The following is a 17,281-nucleotide window of genomic DNA, read 5'->3' on the forward strand; positions in this document are numbered from 1 at the left end:
GTAGCTGATCATTTACGGTCCATATATCCCAGTTCTCCAAATATCTATCTCCAACTGGAACAGTATTTTATTAGTAAAATATTACTATAATCAATATATTCCATAAACTCATTCACATAGAGGTAGCCACAGAATACCTTGGCAATTTGCAATATATGTTTCTCATTCTTACAATTACTTTGAGGATTTTAATAATTGCCTAACTGACTCTGTAAGAAGAGTGTTTAAATGACATGGTGAAATTATATTACCTTCACCATGTGAAAGATCAGGTGTTACAAGCCAGGCAGAGTGGCAGTGTTTTGTGACCTTTTACCTATCATTATCAACTTATCATTAATGTAGGGTAAGATGAAAATGCAGTGACAAGTGTGACCCCTAACTGTTCATATCTGCCTTAATCTTTAGGGGAGAAAATAATGGCTTTCATTTTTCTGAAATAAAGTTTTTATCTCTAGAACTTTAGCTCATACACTGGAGTTACACCCAGCCCAAATTAGCATGTTAACAAATTAAAATTTTCAGCCATTGTTTTAGCATTGAGAAGATGTAAAAGAAGATATCTATTTATTTATTTATTATTTCCTAAGGCATATTTAAGAAGAAGAGACCACTGTAGCTATATTTACTTAAGAGCACAGTGTATTTGACTTTCTGGCCCATATACAGAGTAGATTTAAAAAAAAATTATTGTCATGTGAATGTAGCTTCATTTGGGTCTTTCTCACAATCCATTCTAAAGAGGCTGGATTGTGACTAAAAACACTCCAGCTTTGATGCCTTATTAGCAAGCTAAACTGAGTGTATTCTTTTTAGAATGGAAAAACCAGTTTCTGTCTTGCATTGATTATAAACCACATATATAAAAGCTATGTGGACAATTGTCAGCAGGAAGAAGGGGATCAAGATATTGAAAAATACTTATCTGGGCTGGATTGTGACTAAAAACACTCCAGCTTTGATGCCTTATTAGCAAGCTAAACTGAGTGTATTCTTTTTAGAATGGAAAAACCAGTTTCTGTCTTGCATTGATTATAAACCACATATATAAAAGCTATGTGGACAATTGTCAGCAGGAAGAAGGGGATCAAGATATTGAAAAATACTTATCTGGGCTGTACGTGACAAAAGATGCATGTATACTAACAAGTGATCTCACAGTTCCCGTTAAAAATAAGATAGAGCAGCAGTAAGAAATGAAGACTTTCTTTCTGAGCAATACCAGTAACAACAACAGCAGCTAGAATGGCTCCAGCATGGTGATACTCTTTTGCCCAGCCTTAGTTAACAAAAATTTACAGATTGCAACAATCTGACTGCATGTGCCAGAAAGATGTGCCTGCTCATGCCATTAACAAATGGTCCTGCAACCTCTATTTGGCCATTGGAATAGTTAATCATCACCTCGTGTATAGAATAGAAATGAGATGGACAAAAACTGAGCAGCAGGGATGCCTAGAGGAAAATGGGTCTTTGCTACCTGACAGTTGTTACCTTTAATCTGTTTATTCTCTCTACTGTTTGAACAAAAGGGGAGATTGAATCTTGCACTGCAGGGAATGGGTTAAAGAAAAGAAACTACCTGTATTCACAGATGCATTTCTGTTACAAGGAACGTGGGTCATGTTGGGACTAGGACTAACAAAAGAATTGCAACCAGAAAAGCAGTAACCCACAAAGAATACCAAGTCTGTTACAGAGAATACTGTATGGTAAGAGATCATCTGTTACAAAGGTGAAATAGAAGTGTAATTAGAAGAGAAAATAAGTAACATGTAATGAATTAAATTATAAATGAGTTGAAGATGTAATGAAGTTTGGGTTTTACAATGAAATGAAATTAAAATGCTCCTTCTATAAGAATTTGAACAATGACTGTACAAGCAAGGCATCAGGGAGTCCTAATCCTATTAAATCTAATCACTGCAGTGTCTGTTTCTGCATACACAATGAGATTGCACACAGGAGAACAAATTAAAGCACATTGTAGGGTTTCATACTTTTCTCCAGACAACACAATGGGACAAATTCTGCCCTTGTAGTATGCATACACAGTCACAACTTCTCATACGTTCATATCATTAAGAGACTTAGGTGTTACTCAAGACACACAGAGTGCGATCATCTTCTTGACCCACTTTTCACACTTTCTGTTTAAATTTCAACAAGTAACTTCAAGTTTCTGTGCTATGATGACCTACTTATTCCTTGCTAGTAATACCCCCTTCTCTCAGCTAAAAGAAAAAAAAGTAAATTTTTTTAGCCATCTAAAAGTGAAAAGAAAAAACTTAATACAATATTAGAATCATCTCCATTATCATCACAGGGGTTGCTTTAATGTCATAATATACATGATGACTCCACTGCAGATCATAATTTTTTCCTAACTCCTTTTCTTACTCATCTTTATTTTCAGTTCCATACTACTTTTCCAATGTTGTAATGGAAAATGAAAAGGAAAAGTGTCGTCCAGACCCAAATGAACTACTCTGGCAGATGAATGAAAAAATGGTCATTATGATTATTGAAGCAGGTGTGACATAAGAGAGAAGAAAGTCATAAAGAGAATGAAGAGAAGAGAGCTAAAGAAGGATGGAGAGTTCAGTGAAGCTGCAGCTTTTTTAAATCTTTGCAGTTTTTCACAGTGGACACTTGTGTGGACAGTGAACACAGCGGACAATGACCACATCTCTGATTTTGGGCATATGAACTCATGAAAATTTGAAAAGTGGTTTTAATCCCTTTCTCTCCTCTCTGAGCCACGAATCTGGCTGATTTTATCTTCTCCAGTATGAATGTGTTGGTTCACAAAATAGAGACAATGTTCTTAGTACAGCTATATTTAGTGTGACTTTAACCCAGCACACACTTAGGCACCAGCTCCATGGAGCCTGATGTAAGCATATTTCTTGGGTGCTTCATGATACCCACTGTGAATGTCAGGAAAGAATTTTCCTAAGCAGTCAGGTATATCAGCTATTTTACTATTTGTATTTTCGTCCCTACTCTGAAGCATCAGGAATATTCTGTCACCTGGAAATGGGATCCTGCATTTACTGTAGAGAATAAATATACTGAATTGATATGACAAATCCTATATCCCTTCAAACGTGACATTTCACTTACCCTTTTCTTGGAGCATTTCTCTTTTGCTACTGGTGCTGATTGAATTGTATAAGAGTGGAACTAGAGAAGAAATCACCAGAATAATTGCACATCAATTTTCCCTTCAGGAACTGTAAAACCCAATATTTGTACAGAAGGGGAAAGACCACTTAGCAGAAAGATGCCTTTAACAAAATAATTATTATGAATAAAATCTATCTAGCATGACGATCACAAGTATAGCTCCTTTGAAGTCAGTTTCCCCAGAAAGTATACCACTGACCTTTTATGTTGCTGAGATTAGTTCCATCTTTGGCTTTACATGAGGTCTTCAAAGTGCTTTGGATCACAAGAACCTAAGAATAAATTAAAATTAACTTGGAATTCAGTCTCCCTAAAAAAAAAAATTCATGTATGTGGATCACTGTAAGAACACATGACTTTTATAGGAGTGAAATGGTCTTACAGTGGTGGGGTCCAGTTTGGAAAAAAATGAAAATTAATAGTGTATGGGCAGAGTATGTCTGGATTGGTTTGTGAATACCATGTTGTACTTACCAAAAAGAGATAACACTAGACACACCTGATAACTTTATTTGATAAACTAAGACTTTCTTATGCAAGGGAAATGAAGTAGATGTAATCTATCTGGATTTCAATAAAGCATTTGATATGACAATCATTTAAAAGGGAGAGGACAGGGATTAGTGCATGAGTTGTATGGAAGGTAAGAGACGGGCTACAATGGAGAGAGCAACCAATTATGCTGAAAGCAAAAGAAAGAGGTTACTAGTGAAACATGAGAATGGCTTGTTTAACATTTACATCTTTGAAGAGCTTGAAAAGTAGCAACATGCAAATGACAGTTATAAAGATTTACAGAGATTTAGGAGGATTCCTTTCCTAAGAGGGTGGGGGTGGGGGGGTTGGGGGGGGAAGAAAGAAAAAGAAGAAAGAAAATGTGATTATCATAACAATAATAATTTTAAAAGCCCTTGAAAGCCTTTGCAGATTTTAGTAATAGAAATAAGATTCTATTTTAAAGTACAAAGCAAAAAAATTTAGGAATTACTAGAATTTCTGTTGTAAATGTTATGTTTTCATCTGCAAACAGTAAGGGGATGAACTCTGTGAGATAGTTAGGGGCTAAGGAGGTTTAACCTAACTGTAACCATAAACAGACCAGTAGGGAGAGATAAGCACCCAGGGTATGATTCATGCAACCTTTAAAATATATGGCCAAGGTATACAGGAAATACGATACAGCTCCTGCAAAGAGGGATTGGTGGCTGAGGGCATACCACATCCTATGTTGTGGCTGCCATCAAGGTCTGCCCAGGGGAGGGCATGGAGGAAAACAGGAACTCTGGAAAGTATGAGCTACCAGCACAGATCCAAGTGGGTTAGGACTTTTAAGAGTAAGGACATCAGGATCAAGACTGGAAGATACTTAACACTTTACTGTTTTTCTGTAAGAAGATGCTGAAATGAGGAAGGGAGCAACCTTGAGAAGGTTAGAAATTTCTATGAAAAATATTAGCAATAATTCATCAGAAATGATGTATCGATTCTGATACCACTATTTCTGCGACTCTCAAAGCCACTTTTCTGTGCTTCTTGCACATTGGTCTTTAAAACCTTTTTGAGACAAAAGCACAAACATCAACTCTGATTGACTTTCAAGTTCTTAAAACTCCCTGCAAAACAACAGTGTCTCTGCACAATAGCCTAGGAAGATAAGAAACGGATTTGATATCTGAATATCCATTCAAAAGGATATTGTACTTCAGAAGGACCACACTAAGAGAGGCTGGAAAGAAATGTGGTAGTGGAACTCCATCTAGATTGAAATGTCACAAAGTCTTTCACCACATAGCAGGATGAGATTAGATGATGGAGAAGCATTGAAGCATATTTGCAAAGCCTTGTAATTCTTGTATTTTCCTTAGAGTAAATACATGCAAAGATTAAAATCCTTTGCTAAACTTTATTCCTAAATTTCCTGCTTTTTTTCTGTGGAAGGTGTAAGTCACAATATCACCATGTAGATGAGGACCGTGTGATTCCATTTTCAGAGGAATTCCCAGAGAGTACTTACTTTGTCAGTTTGTAACTTTACCCAGATTCATAAATAATATATCACCAGAGTGATGGATGATAATTATAATTGTCCTGATTTCATTTCCCACTTGTGTGAATGTTTTTGGCATATCCTACTGATGCTATATAATCCCAGTGTTGGGTTCACAGAAGATATCTACAGTGGCTTGAATAAGTCCTTCCAAAGGGCATGAACTATAACCAGCCAAGAAAATACTTCTGCAGAGTAAATCTAAGAGGGAGAAGATGGTCCTGCCTTCTATCGGGTCTGGTTCTGCTAGGGCACTAGGGTCCTATCCAGCGGAGAGAAAACTAGTACTCATTTTAAACAATGAAATTACAGCAGTTACTCTATCCTGGTTATTGATTCTGGTTCAACTCTGAGCCAGAAGACGCACAACAAAAATGTGAATTTTGTGAAATATAGTTGTAAAAACTGGCATAGTTTTCAATAATAAATCTGGTAAGAAATTAGTAGACCTCTCCCCTCCCTGAGATTTAGAAACTGTGCAATGTACAAATCAGTAGGATCACGATGTGTGTCAGCATTTTGATATGCTCAGAAACAGGTTAATTTAATTTGCCCCCTGTTACCTGTCAGAGCTCCTGTACAAGCACCAGCAGTTCCATGTGAGGCCAGAGGTGAGCTCTGAGCTGCAGAGCAGGTAACTGGTAGGGGGGATAAGTACAGATCAGAGCAGATCAGGATGTTCCTATCCCAGGTGGTATAATGAGGCAGATCCCAAAATAAGATTTAAATGCTTGATTCAGTGCAGCTTTTCTGTTAAGTGACATAAATCTTGAGGAGAATTTAGCTTGCATGTGTGAGTCTGATTATATTAAAGGTGCTAACGGAACCACTAATCATCTTGCCAACAGCTATATGCAATTGCTATTCAAGACAGCACTCCACCTCTTTACAACAGGATTATTCTGTTGGCTTGTTTACTGTTGATTTTTTCTCTATCTATACTCTTTAAACAGGAAGCAGATATGAATGCAAAGCTATTAGAAATGTTGCATACAAGTAAACCACTGATTTTTAGCAAGTGTAATCCTGAATATATTTAGCCACTTCTATAAGTGTGCAGAATAAATTTATCCGAAAAGCTGGCTGAGTGGTTTGAATTTGCTGGGGATGAATCTGTGTACCTTGCTTTTAGTACATCATCACAGAAACCTTTCTGGTCTCAGAGTTTTTGAAAGTGGCCTTCACTTACTAGTTGATCATATTTTTATAAAGATCCCAGCTCCTCCCACAGGAGGTGCTCATTTGCCTTCTGATATATTTGACTCAAGAGATTAATCTTCAACTCCCTGATTTTTCAGTTTTCACTGCATTTTTATAGATTCCATAGTGCTGACACTTGCAGTTTTCACTTAAATATATTCAAATACCATTTTCATTTCACTTCACATTTCCATTTGTTTCCATTTCCATCTCACTTAAATCTTACTCTTTAGACCACTTAACTTTAATGTGATTGTAATAATAAAATAGTTTTGCTTTCAGAGTGTGAATTATAGATGAAACACATGTAAGCTCAATTTCTTTAAAATATGCATTTCAGTAGAAGGAAATTGAATACTGAATGCTAAGGATGGGTAATTTTCAGTGGATTCTGGCTTCATGCGAAGTAAAATTGAACATATAATTTTCTTTTCCCTTATATGTGTTAAAAATACAGTTAGTCTAAATGATCATTTGACTGCATATTGGCCAGTGATACCTTTTGTCTCAATTGGATGCTATAGGCATTTTAAAAGATTGCTAAATAAAGGACATTAATCCCTCCATGTTCATTCTTTTCCTAAAAGCAGTGAAGAAATGTTTTAAAACATTGAGTGTTTTAAAAAATATGATTTGAAGTATTTTTGCTATCTTGAAGCCTCTTTGTATGCCAATCAAAAGTGGCAACATTTATCAAGAGTATAACATTTTTAATGCACTTTTTATATAACTTCTTTTTTTTTATTATTTTCTAGGAATCTATTATATCACAGAACAACATGCTGCCCCAATAATTTATGTTTCAGGGATAGAAATCAAAGAATTTTTAACTCTCTTCTGGAAAAACTGCAGATGGTTTTACTCAACTACAAGGTGAAGTTCTGCACTTTTACTAGAGAATTATCTTTTGAAAGATGCAGATTAAGCATCGTTAAAACATCTTCTCATTTACAGTGTTATATCTCTCAGTGAATGCATCTGTTCTACAGGCCCTCTGTGCACTCATAGCCAGAAAAAGCAACTGATTTGAAACCAGAAAGAGAAGGTATATGATCAGAGAAAGAAATAATTAGGGAAGCTAAAAGAAAGATAAGGTGGTTCTTGATGGGCTTGGTACATCCTGAACCTGCATTGTCTGCCCAGAAGGATCAGTGATAAGACTTTTTCTTTAGATAAGAAAGATCTGAAGATGGCACTTTTTTATCCAGATCTGAGCTGAGGGAGATGTCTTCACTGGTTTTGTAAAGTATTCAGATGATTTTTATTGTGCTTGGTGTTTCTTTAAGTCTAGCAATCTCTTTTAAGTAAGCTCTTTTTGTAGATGAAAGCTCTCAGTCACTAAGGAGAGGTATGGCAGGCAAAGGCAGCACCTTCACTCCAAAGCACTGCTCACACACTTGCTACTTCAGTATGTTGTAAAATTCTGAGTATAAATGTTTTCAAAATCTAAGAACACAAGGAAGAGGCATGTTTGGAAAGGGCAGCAAATGACAGTAGTGTGCATGAGACAGAATACATACACTACATACACTGAAAATATGTTTGAATATTAAAAAAGATCAAAACTTTGAAAATTCCATTTTTCTTTTTAAATTCTGGAAGACAGAAAATAGTATTGCACATGCCTAGAAATGATGACTACTCTGTGTGCGTTATCTTCCCCAAAGACCTCTCTTCATCCTTCTGTGTGACACATATCTCATCCTTCCCCCTTCCCCTTCCCTATTTTTCCAGGATTTCACTCCCTGAAACCACTGTTCAGGGCAGACACATGGCAGAGATGAACAGAATGATCATAATGGTGGGCTTATCTGTTTTTTCTTACCTCACAGCCTGCTGTGAAGCCTCTGTCCCTGGACTTTCAGATCTCTTTTTATTATAGGACCCTTCTGACCTCCTGCTTCTCACATCTGTGGGATACTTTTTACAACTTGGAACATTACAGGATAGGACAGAGGTTATCTGTAACACCATGTGAAAGTTCCTTTCCTTTGCATAAAATCATGTACCTGGTAACATCCTAATGAGGAGACAAATCCGTTTTCCTAATAATCACCATCGACAATGTTTCATGTGTCTTAGCGTGTTTGATGATTTTACATAAATTTGCACTTTGCAGACAAAGTTGTCTTACAGGAGAGCACTATATGGTAGGTGGAGATTTCGCATCTATGAATAAATATGACTACAAACATAATATACATGGGTGACTAGAATGAAGTCACAGAACACCAAAAAAGAATCTTTGTAATACAAGAAGGTAATTTTCTATGTTTTTGAATACTAAGCACAAACATTTTCCAGGAATTTCTTTTTCATTTTAAGCCCCAGTATTACTGAAAAAGCAGTCCTGCTTTTTTTTGACCTCTCGTTCTTCCTCCAATTTATGTCCACTTCTGCTGTATTAAAGATTCCTAATTGAAACTAGGAGGCATTTCTACTTGAGTCATTACTTTAGAAGAAATATTAGTACAGTATCTTTACATTGTAGTTAAAAAATGTGGCTTGTCTCAGATCTTCCTGGACATTTAATAGACCGTGTGTGAGCATTATCTTGTGATATTCCTAACAAGATGTCTGCAGTCTGCACAGCTGAGGCAGATGTTTCCAACCTGTTTCTCTTTCATATGTGTGGCTGGCAGGAGGAAAATTATAAAATTTGGCTCAGGTCTGCATGATAACAGCTTATAAGTGCAGTCTCTGCTGCTATTTTATGATATAAAGTGTTCTCTTAAGACCTTGAATAGACAGATTTTCTTATCCCTCTTTGATCTGGCTAATATCACTTTGTTAGACCAATGCAAGGTGTTTTACATCTCTGCTATCACATTGTTGATAACCGCAGCCTGATGAAATTAAACCTTGTCTGATATGGAGATCCTGGGTGACTGCACTGTAGGAGACTAGGTGCCCAAAATAAGGAACTACCTAAAAAAAATTGTCTCTCTACTCTGCAAAGATTTGCAATGCTGTGGAAAGAATATAGAAAATTTCATTTCTTTATAGATGCAAGATTCTGTATGAACACGGAAAGGAGAGACACTGCAGAACAGCAATAAAAATATAGTGATTCTAAATATACTGTGCAATGCTGCAGGATTACTGCCTATCTTTTGGCATTAAAGGAGGGAGGCGGGAGGCTGCTATTATTAAGCTCCCCAGGAAGAAGAAAAGTTGTTCAGAGAGGGTTTCAGAGCACTAATACTAACATCTTCCCTGTACACCTCTGACTTAGACTTAGTCTCCCAATTTCTTTAATATCATTCAGCATGAATACTATCCCTTAAAATAGAAATTTTTGCTGTTGAATTTTCAGTGGAGGAAAGTATTGCATGCCCATGAGCAGTAGCACATTCCCATGTGGACTGCAGCAGACGTTACATCTAATAATTATTTTTCTGCTGCTTGTGTAAAGTATTCATAACCTGTGCCCTTTCATTATTAATGGTTAAACCAAGCCACTGGTGCAGAAATAGCTGTAATTGCTGAGATAGCTTGGCAGAAGACTTTTGATTTAAATCAAATCTCATGCGCCTGAAAATGTCTGTCTTGACTTTTTAACACAATTATCTGCATTAATATGATGGAAGTACCATTACTGTACAGCACTGAAGTCTAAGGTGGTTTTGGTGGAGTATTACAGAAAATTTAGCTAAGTACGTAAGCACAATCTGCTGAGGTGCACAATCTGCTGAGCTACACAGTTTGCTATATCAAGTCTCTACTGCATTCCCTTATGGATATTTCGCTCATCAGTGTCTCCCTAGTCCCTAAAGAATCATTTAATTGGCCAAGACAAATGGCTGTTTAAGAGCTGCCATTTATGGCAGTATAGTATTTCACTGAGCTTCTCTTTCAAACAGAACACATAGCTGTTTCAGATCTATCTAGTCATTGGTGTGGTCTGAATTTCTTAAATCATCTACTTCTATTGCACCTTAAGTTAATGTTTGTTTCTATCCTTATAAATGTATCTAATAGCATAAGTACCCTCATGAAAGGGTTAGTATTCATTCATAACAGCCAACCCATCTAAATAAATGCAGGTGCAAATGTAGAAGAGATTACTTACATAGTACTTCATCCACAATTGTATATATACAGCTTCCACTATGACCATCAAGAAATTATTGTGTTATTTATTACTGCAATGGGCATGCAGCTAAGGGGGAAAATGGTATTTTTATGTGCAAGAAATGAACGGCAATATGTTATCAGATCCTCAGACTTTAAAAAAACATCTGGAATCCACAGCCCCAAGTTACCATCTATTAGCTCCGTAAAGCCATCTTTTCCTTATTAAAGCAATGAAATACCTAATGTTTGATTGCTGAATAACTCAGTAGAAAAAAATCCTTTGACAAAATATGAGTTACTGTTAGTCAATGGGTTACTAACAGTTATGCTGGGAAAATTGGGATTAGTGGCACATCCCTTTTGTACTTAATGTATAAACAACTTGTGATGACCCATGAAAGTGAAAATAATTAAGGTTTTGCTGGGTGACTAGCATATCTGTAACAAATTCCAGGTTCAAAAGAAGTTAGCAATGCTGTAATGACCTATGGACTGTAAACATTAAGAAAGACAGTTACAATTTATGAAAGATGTGGAAAGAAGTATAAAACAATATTAAGTCACCTGTGTCACATTCTCTTATGCATATGAAGTGGCTTTAGTTTATTTCCAGAATAAATCATGTGGAACAGCTCTGAGTCCCCTCTCATTGTGAAGTGACCAGACAGAAACTTAGTGATGTTGAACCAATTTATACAATTTTCCTTAGCATCCTGTTTCCTGTGGAAACAGACTTAAAGGATTTAACTATTGCCAAAAGTTGGTTGTGTAACTGTCCCTACTAAATATGAAGTGGCTTCAATACTGCCTATGATATCCTGCTGGGAGTCATTATCAAATATTGTTTCAGATTTACTCTACATGGCATTCTCTAATAAGCATTTCACAAATGGTACCCTATTCTGGTCAGGTAAGCAAGGTGACATCCTACTGTGTGTAAGATATTACTTTCCCAGCTCATAAACCATGGCATGATCTCTTTTATAGCTTTATTGGCATTATACAAAGACCAAAAGTCAGAGTAAAGCTGGCCATAGGTATCAAGGTCCTGGATTTGTGTTCGCAGTAAAGATTTTAGCCATACAGAAAATAGAGCAAATATAATCCCATACTCTACATAGTTCTGAAACAGAGATAGTAGTAGTTTATGCACACACACACAGACACATATATATGTACAGTGCAAGGGTTTCAGGTTTTAATTGTGATTGTCAGTTGATCCTGTAGCACTACAGCACAGTAATTACAGTAGTGGCACTGCTGCTAAAAGACCCAAGCTTCATACTGAAATTACAAGGCCTCAGCACTGAGGCTTGTTATGCTTCCTTCACCTGAACTTGTCTGGATCTCCCTGGAGCTTTGTTTAGTTGTATCAGCAATTTATCTAATGCCTATGTCTAACATTTTACTTTTTCTCATATGGTGTAGCCATGCTTTTATATAGATAGTATAAACCAACATTTTATGCATAGAATAAGAGATTTATGAGACTGCCATGAAGATATACGGTGGAAAAACACAGGTGTGGTATAGTTGCTAAGGCCTTGAGACGTGGAGGCTGAAAATGCAATACACAGGCATGGGGCACAAACTGGCACTGGAGACTTCTTGGCTATCATATCTCACCAATGGTCAGAATAGGGTTATAACAAACAGAACAAAGAAGGAATACAAACAGCTGCATAAACCCCACCATATATAATAAATTGGAAGTAACATGGACTCACAGACCTATGAAGAAAGAGCAAATAGTAAAAATCATGTTATCAAAGATAAGAATTCCCCAGGCAAATCATAGGCTAAGGAAGGGGAGACCATCAATAGCTTACACCTCCTGGCAAAGGATGTCGGATTGTGATGACCAGTTGTACACTGCATCACCTGCTAGCATATATTCAGATCCCTTAGTGTTCTTGGTCATGTTACTTTTGAACCTGGCCAAACCAAACTCGTGGAGAGCCCATTACTTAATGTACACTACCAGCATTAGCACTCTAAAAGGCAATGAAAGGGCGTGCATAACATGGAAGAAGGGCATAGACACTAGGAAGTAGTTATGTATATTGTGTATATTAGGTTTAGTAGTAGTATTTTGAAACTTATTTATGTAACAGTATTTTCTTTATTTTAATTTATTTTTCAATTAAAAATACAGATGTTCACTAGTAATATCTTGTTGATTACGTAGTGAAGATTTCATTTATACAAGCAATAAATTCCTAGCTTTACCTGTTAGGTGTGCTTTCTGCTTGGCCTTGACAATCCCACAATACAACTTATAAAATATGCTAGAAGAATTGATACATGATTTGATGTAACGTTGCATACTGAGTTGTCAAAATCTTGAGCAGGTTAACTTGGATGTTCTTGGGTAGCCAAATGGAAAATTAGGGTACATCCTAAACATACTGAATTGTGATTGTCCACCAGGGGGCACTTTGAAAAGTGAAGTTTGCAAAGCGCTGGTTCGGTCTTGAGCTAAAACTTGAGTGTGTGTATTAGCAGATTTGATTTTCATGGTGAATGAATGTTGAGTGCTGTAAGATACTAAACTGTTGTTTGAGTGACATGAACAACATGACAGCTTTGTAAAATCACAGTCTGCTGTTTTAGTCAAGATATTTACCATATGGGATGACAGGCTTCCTGATTTCAGAGATTAGGTTCTACAGTCAGAAAAGTTAGTTCTGGAAAAGGAGAAGACCAACACGAAGATCCACTAATATCTGCAATGGAAATTGGGTGCCTTGCAAATGATGGCATCGTAAATGTAATATGTTTGTTTGTGAAGGAGACAGGAACTCCTTGATGCTGGGGTCATAAGTCAAGTCAGACGCACAGATGGAGGGAGGGTCTGGACAACTTGAATGCACCACCACAGTTGTTAAGTCTTACTAGAAATGCAAATCAGAATAAGAGTCTTGTACCCATATGGTGTGGGCATGATAATAGCATAGATGAAAGCTCATGCTGCTCAGAGCAGACCCCTTATTCAGGAAGGAACAGGAGTAAACAGAGGCACTGACTTGGAATTGATCAGACCAGTCCAGTACAGACACAAAGTGTTTGAACATGCTTGGGAACCACCTTGATTTGGTGGATTAATTTATGTAAAGATTATCCAGAATACCATGCACCTTTGTGTATCAATACTGTTTTCTTGGTTTTGTTTTGGGTTTTCATATATATATATATATATATATATATATATATAAAATATATATAAATATATATATGTATGTAAGCTTGATTGTACATATTGAACACAAATTTTTCAATACTTTGGGAGTTTACTGGGAAAAGTGAATTTCTAAGTGAAGTTCTCTTTCAATAAGAATATAGTATTTTTTTTTCATTTTCATTTATTGATTAAAAATGAATTATAACTCTGTTACTTCAACTGCTTATTCATTTAGTTGTTTAGCTGCATGATTAAATTCCTTTTATTTTATAGTTTCCATGTCACTCTTTTTTTTTTTTTTTGGTATATAGCAATGTGTGCTTTGTTAAGTATTATTAAAACTGTTGAAATAGTCAAGATTGAACTCACACCTTATCAGACAATAATCTATTAGTAACTCTATTAGAGACAGAAGGTAAGTCTTAAGTGAATGTAGTATTTTTATTCACATATGTAATAAAATCTTTCTGCAACTTCAATTTCATGCTAATCATGGTAAGTAGCAGCATCTAAAGTGTGTGACTATGAACAACCAGGAGTCATATGATTAAGAGCAAATTTATCCAAATTTCATAGAATATCCATGAAAGTCAAAATTATTCTCAATTTTAAAGACATTTACAAAGGATTATTATAACAAAAAACAAGGCTAAACAAAAGTAGTAATTGTTTTCCTGCCTCCTGAAGGATTTTTAGTTGTGATGAGAGCCTGAGGGCCAGATTTATTAAGGTATTTAAGAACCTAAGAAGCAATTAAGTAATGCAAATTTTCAGAGGTCCCTTGGTACCAAAGACTGGACTGACAAAGACTTTCACAAATCACTGCTGCATTAGGGATCAAACTTGCACTATTCATCTTCCCTATTTTTCAGCTCTTATACAACTCTTAAAAGTTAAAACGTCTCAGCTCTTTCACCAATGAAACACCTTTTGTGGTTCAATAACTACTCACAAGTAGTTAAATATCACTTTGACCAAGGGCAGGGACTACGGACATACTCTCAAGGTAACACGCTTCTCTGAGAGTTGGTAGAGAGACTGTTACATCTCTGCTGGAATGAATATGTAGTTAACCCTTATGCGTAGGTAGCCATTAGTCAGCTTGTATGGATTAGACTGTGAGAGGTCCTGCCAGGGTGCCTTGTAGCTAAGGTGTTTGGAACCAACATTAGGAAATACCAACATAGCACTAGGTTGTGCCTGCTGGCACTTTCCAGTTACACATTTTAGTTCATTTTAGTTAACTTTTTATTTTAGCAAACAAGATGAATTTCTATCGGCCTGATCAAAAGAAATTGGAGAGATGTGTACTTTCCTACAGTATCTGTATCAGAATTTATACAATAAAGCTTAGCTGAGACTGATTGTATTGACATTTTTTGATCATGGGTGAGTTTGCATGACACCAGGCCTGCTTGCAACAAATGGGGTACACCTGTCTAAAAGGGGGAAATTATCTTTGCAAAGGAGTTAGCAGCACTCATTGAAAGAGATTTAAACTAGATTTGAAGGGGGAAAGAGATAAAACCAGGCTCCCTAGTGCTAAGCCTGGGGGTGGCACACCACTGTCAAAGGGATGGTATGATAGTGATAGCCTTCCATCTGCTGTCTCAGTGGAGTCAGAAAAAGGAGATCCATGTGACAGCAAAGACACAAAGGTTATTAATGTGTTAGAAACCATGGAAGCACCTGTGAACAGTCATGTAGGAATTAGGGCTTCTCCTCCATGAAAGCTGGTGGGATTAATAGCCCAATTGAGATGTATCTACACCAATACATGCAGCATGGGTAACAAGCTCAGGAGTAGTTGGAAGACACTGTACAGCTGGAAAACCATGATGTAATTGCAATCATGGAAATATGGTGGAATAACTCACATGACTGAAGTGCTGCAATGGATGGATATAAACCCTTCAGAAGGGATGGGCAAGGAAGGAGAGGTGATGGGGTAGCCCAGTGTGTTAGGGAGTGTTTTGACTGCCTGGAGCTTGATGATGTTGACAATAAGGTTGGCTGTTTATGGGTAAAAATCACAGAGAAGGCAAACAAGGCATTTGTCATCATGGGATTCTGTTACAGACCACCCAACCAGGATGAAGAAGAACACAGAGTATTCTACAAGCATCTGGGAATCTCACAACAGCTAACCCTTGCTCTCATGGGGGACTTCAGTTTTCCAAATGTTTACTGGAAATGCAACATAGCAGAGAAGCAACAGTGTAGGAGGTTCCTGGAGTATGTGGAGGCTAACTGCCTGACACAGTTGATGAGGGAGCCAACTAGGGAAGGTGGCCTGCTGGACCTGTTTATAAACAGGGAAAAACTTGTGGGTGATGTAGTGTCTGGAGATCATCTTGAGCATAGCAATCATGAGATGATGGTGGGTTTGATTCTTGGAGAAGTAGGGAGGGGGGTTAGCAGAGCTGCTATCTTGGACTCCCAGAGGGCAGACTTTGGCCTGCTTAGTGGCCTGGTTGACAGACTCCCTTGAGACTCTGGTCCTGAAGGGCAAAGAATCCAGGGAGGCTGGACATTCTTCAAGAAGGAAATCTTAAAGGCGCAGGAGCAGTTCTGTCCCCATGTGGTGAAAGATGACCTGGTGTGGAAGAAGACTGGCCTGGCTGAGAAGAGAGCTTTGGTTGGAACTCAGGAGAAAAAAGAGAGTTTATGACCTTTGGAAGAAAGGGCTGGGCAACTCAGGAGGACTACAAGGGTGTCATGAGATTAGACAGGGAAAAAACTAGAAGGGCCAAAGCCCAGCCAGAACTTAATCTGGCTACTGAAGTAAAAGACTATAAAAAAATGTTTCTATAAGTACATTAGCAACAAAAAAAGAGTTAAGGGGAATCTTCATCCTTCATCAGGTGTTGGGGGAGATATAATGACAAAGGTTGAGGAAAAGGCTGAGGTACTTAAAACCTTCTTTGCTTTGGTCTTTTATAGTAAGACAGTTGTTCTCAGGGTACACAGGCCGTACACAGGCCCCTGAGCTGGACAACAGGGGGAGCAGAATGAAGTCCCTATAATCCAAGAAGAAATTTTTATCAACCTACTAGCCCACTTAGACACACACAAGTCTATGAGGCTAGATGGGATCCATCTGAGGATACTGAGGGAGCAGGTGGAAGTACTCACCAAGCCACTCCATCATTTATCAACTGTCCTGGCTGACCAAGTTGGTCCCAGTAGACCCGGAGGTTAGCTAATGTGATGCCCATCCAAAGGAAGGGCGGGAAGGACAGGAAGGACGATCCTGGGAACTACAGGCCTGTCAGCCTAACCTTGGTGCCGGGGAAGATTATGGACCAGATCATCCTGAGTGCCATCACGTGATACATGCAGACAACCAAGGGATCAGGCCCAGATAGCATGCGATTATAAAAGGCAGGTTCTGCTTCACAAACCTGATCTCCTTCTGACAAGGTGAACTGCTTATTGAATGAGGGAAAGGCTGTGGATATTATCTACCTGGACTTTAGTAAAGCCTTTAACACTATCTCCCACAACATTCTCCTGGAAAAACTGGCTGCTCATGGGTGTACTCTTCTCTGGGTGAAAAAGCTGGATGGATGGCCAAGTCCAAAAAG

The 17,281-nt window shown here is 37.5% G+C and overlaps 1 protein-coding gene across 1 annotated transcript in view; it reads left to right on the top strand.

Annotated features, from left to right (window-relative positions):
• Positions 1–13,705, top strand: part of LOC308056110 (uncharacterized protein) — a 47,225-nt gene extending 33,520 nt beyond the window's left edge. Inside the window, exon 3 of the mRNA XM_080370961.1 lies at positions 2,417–13,705. Coding sequence (XP_080227087.1) covers positions 2,417–2,544 — 128 coding nt within the window. The 3' untranslated portion in view covers positions 2,545–13,705. The remainder of the gene's footprint in view (positions 1–2,416) is intronic.
• The last annotated feature ends 3,576 nt before the right edge of the window (positions 13,706–17,281 follow it).

Source organism: Falco punctatus, assembly GCF_963210335.1.
Source record: "Falco punctatus genome assembly, chromosome: Z".
NCBI classification, from domain to species: Eukaryota; Metazoa; Chordata; class Aves; order Falconiformes; family Falconidae; genus Falco; species Falco punctatus.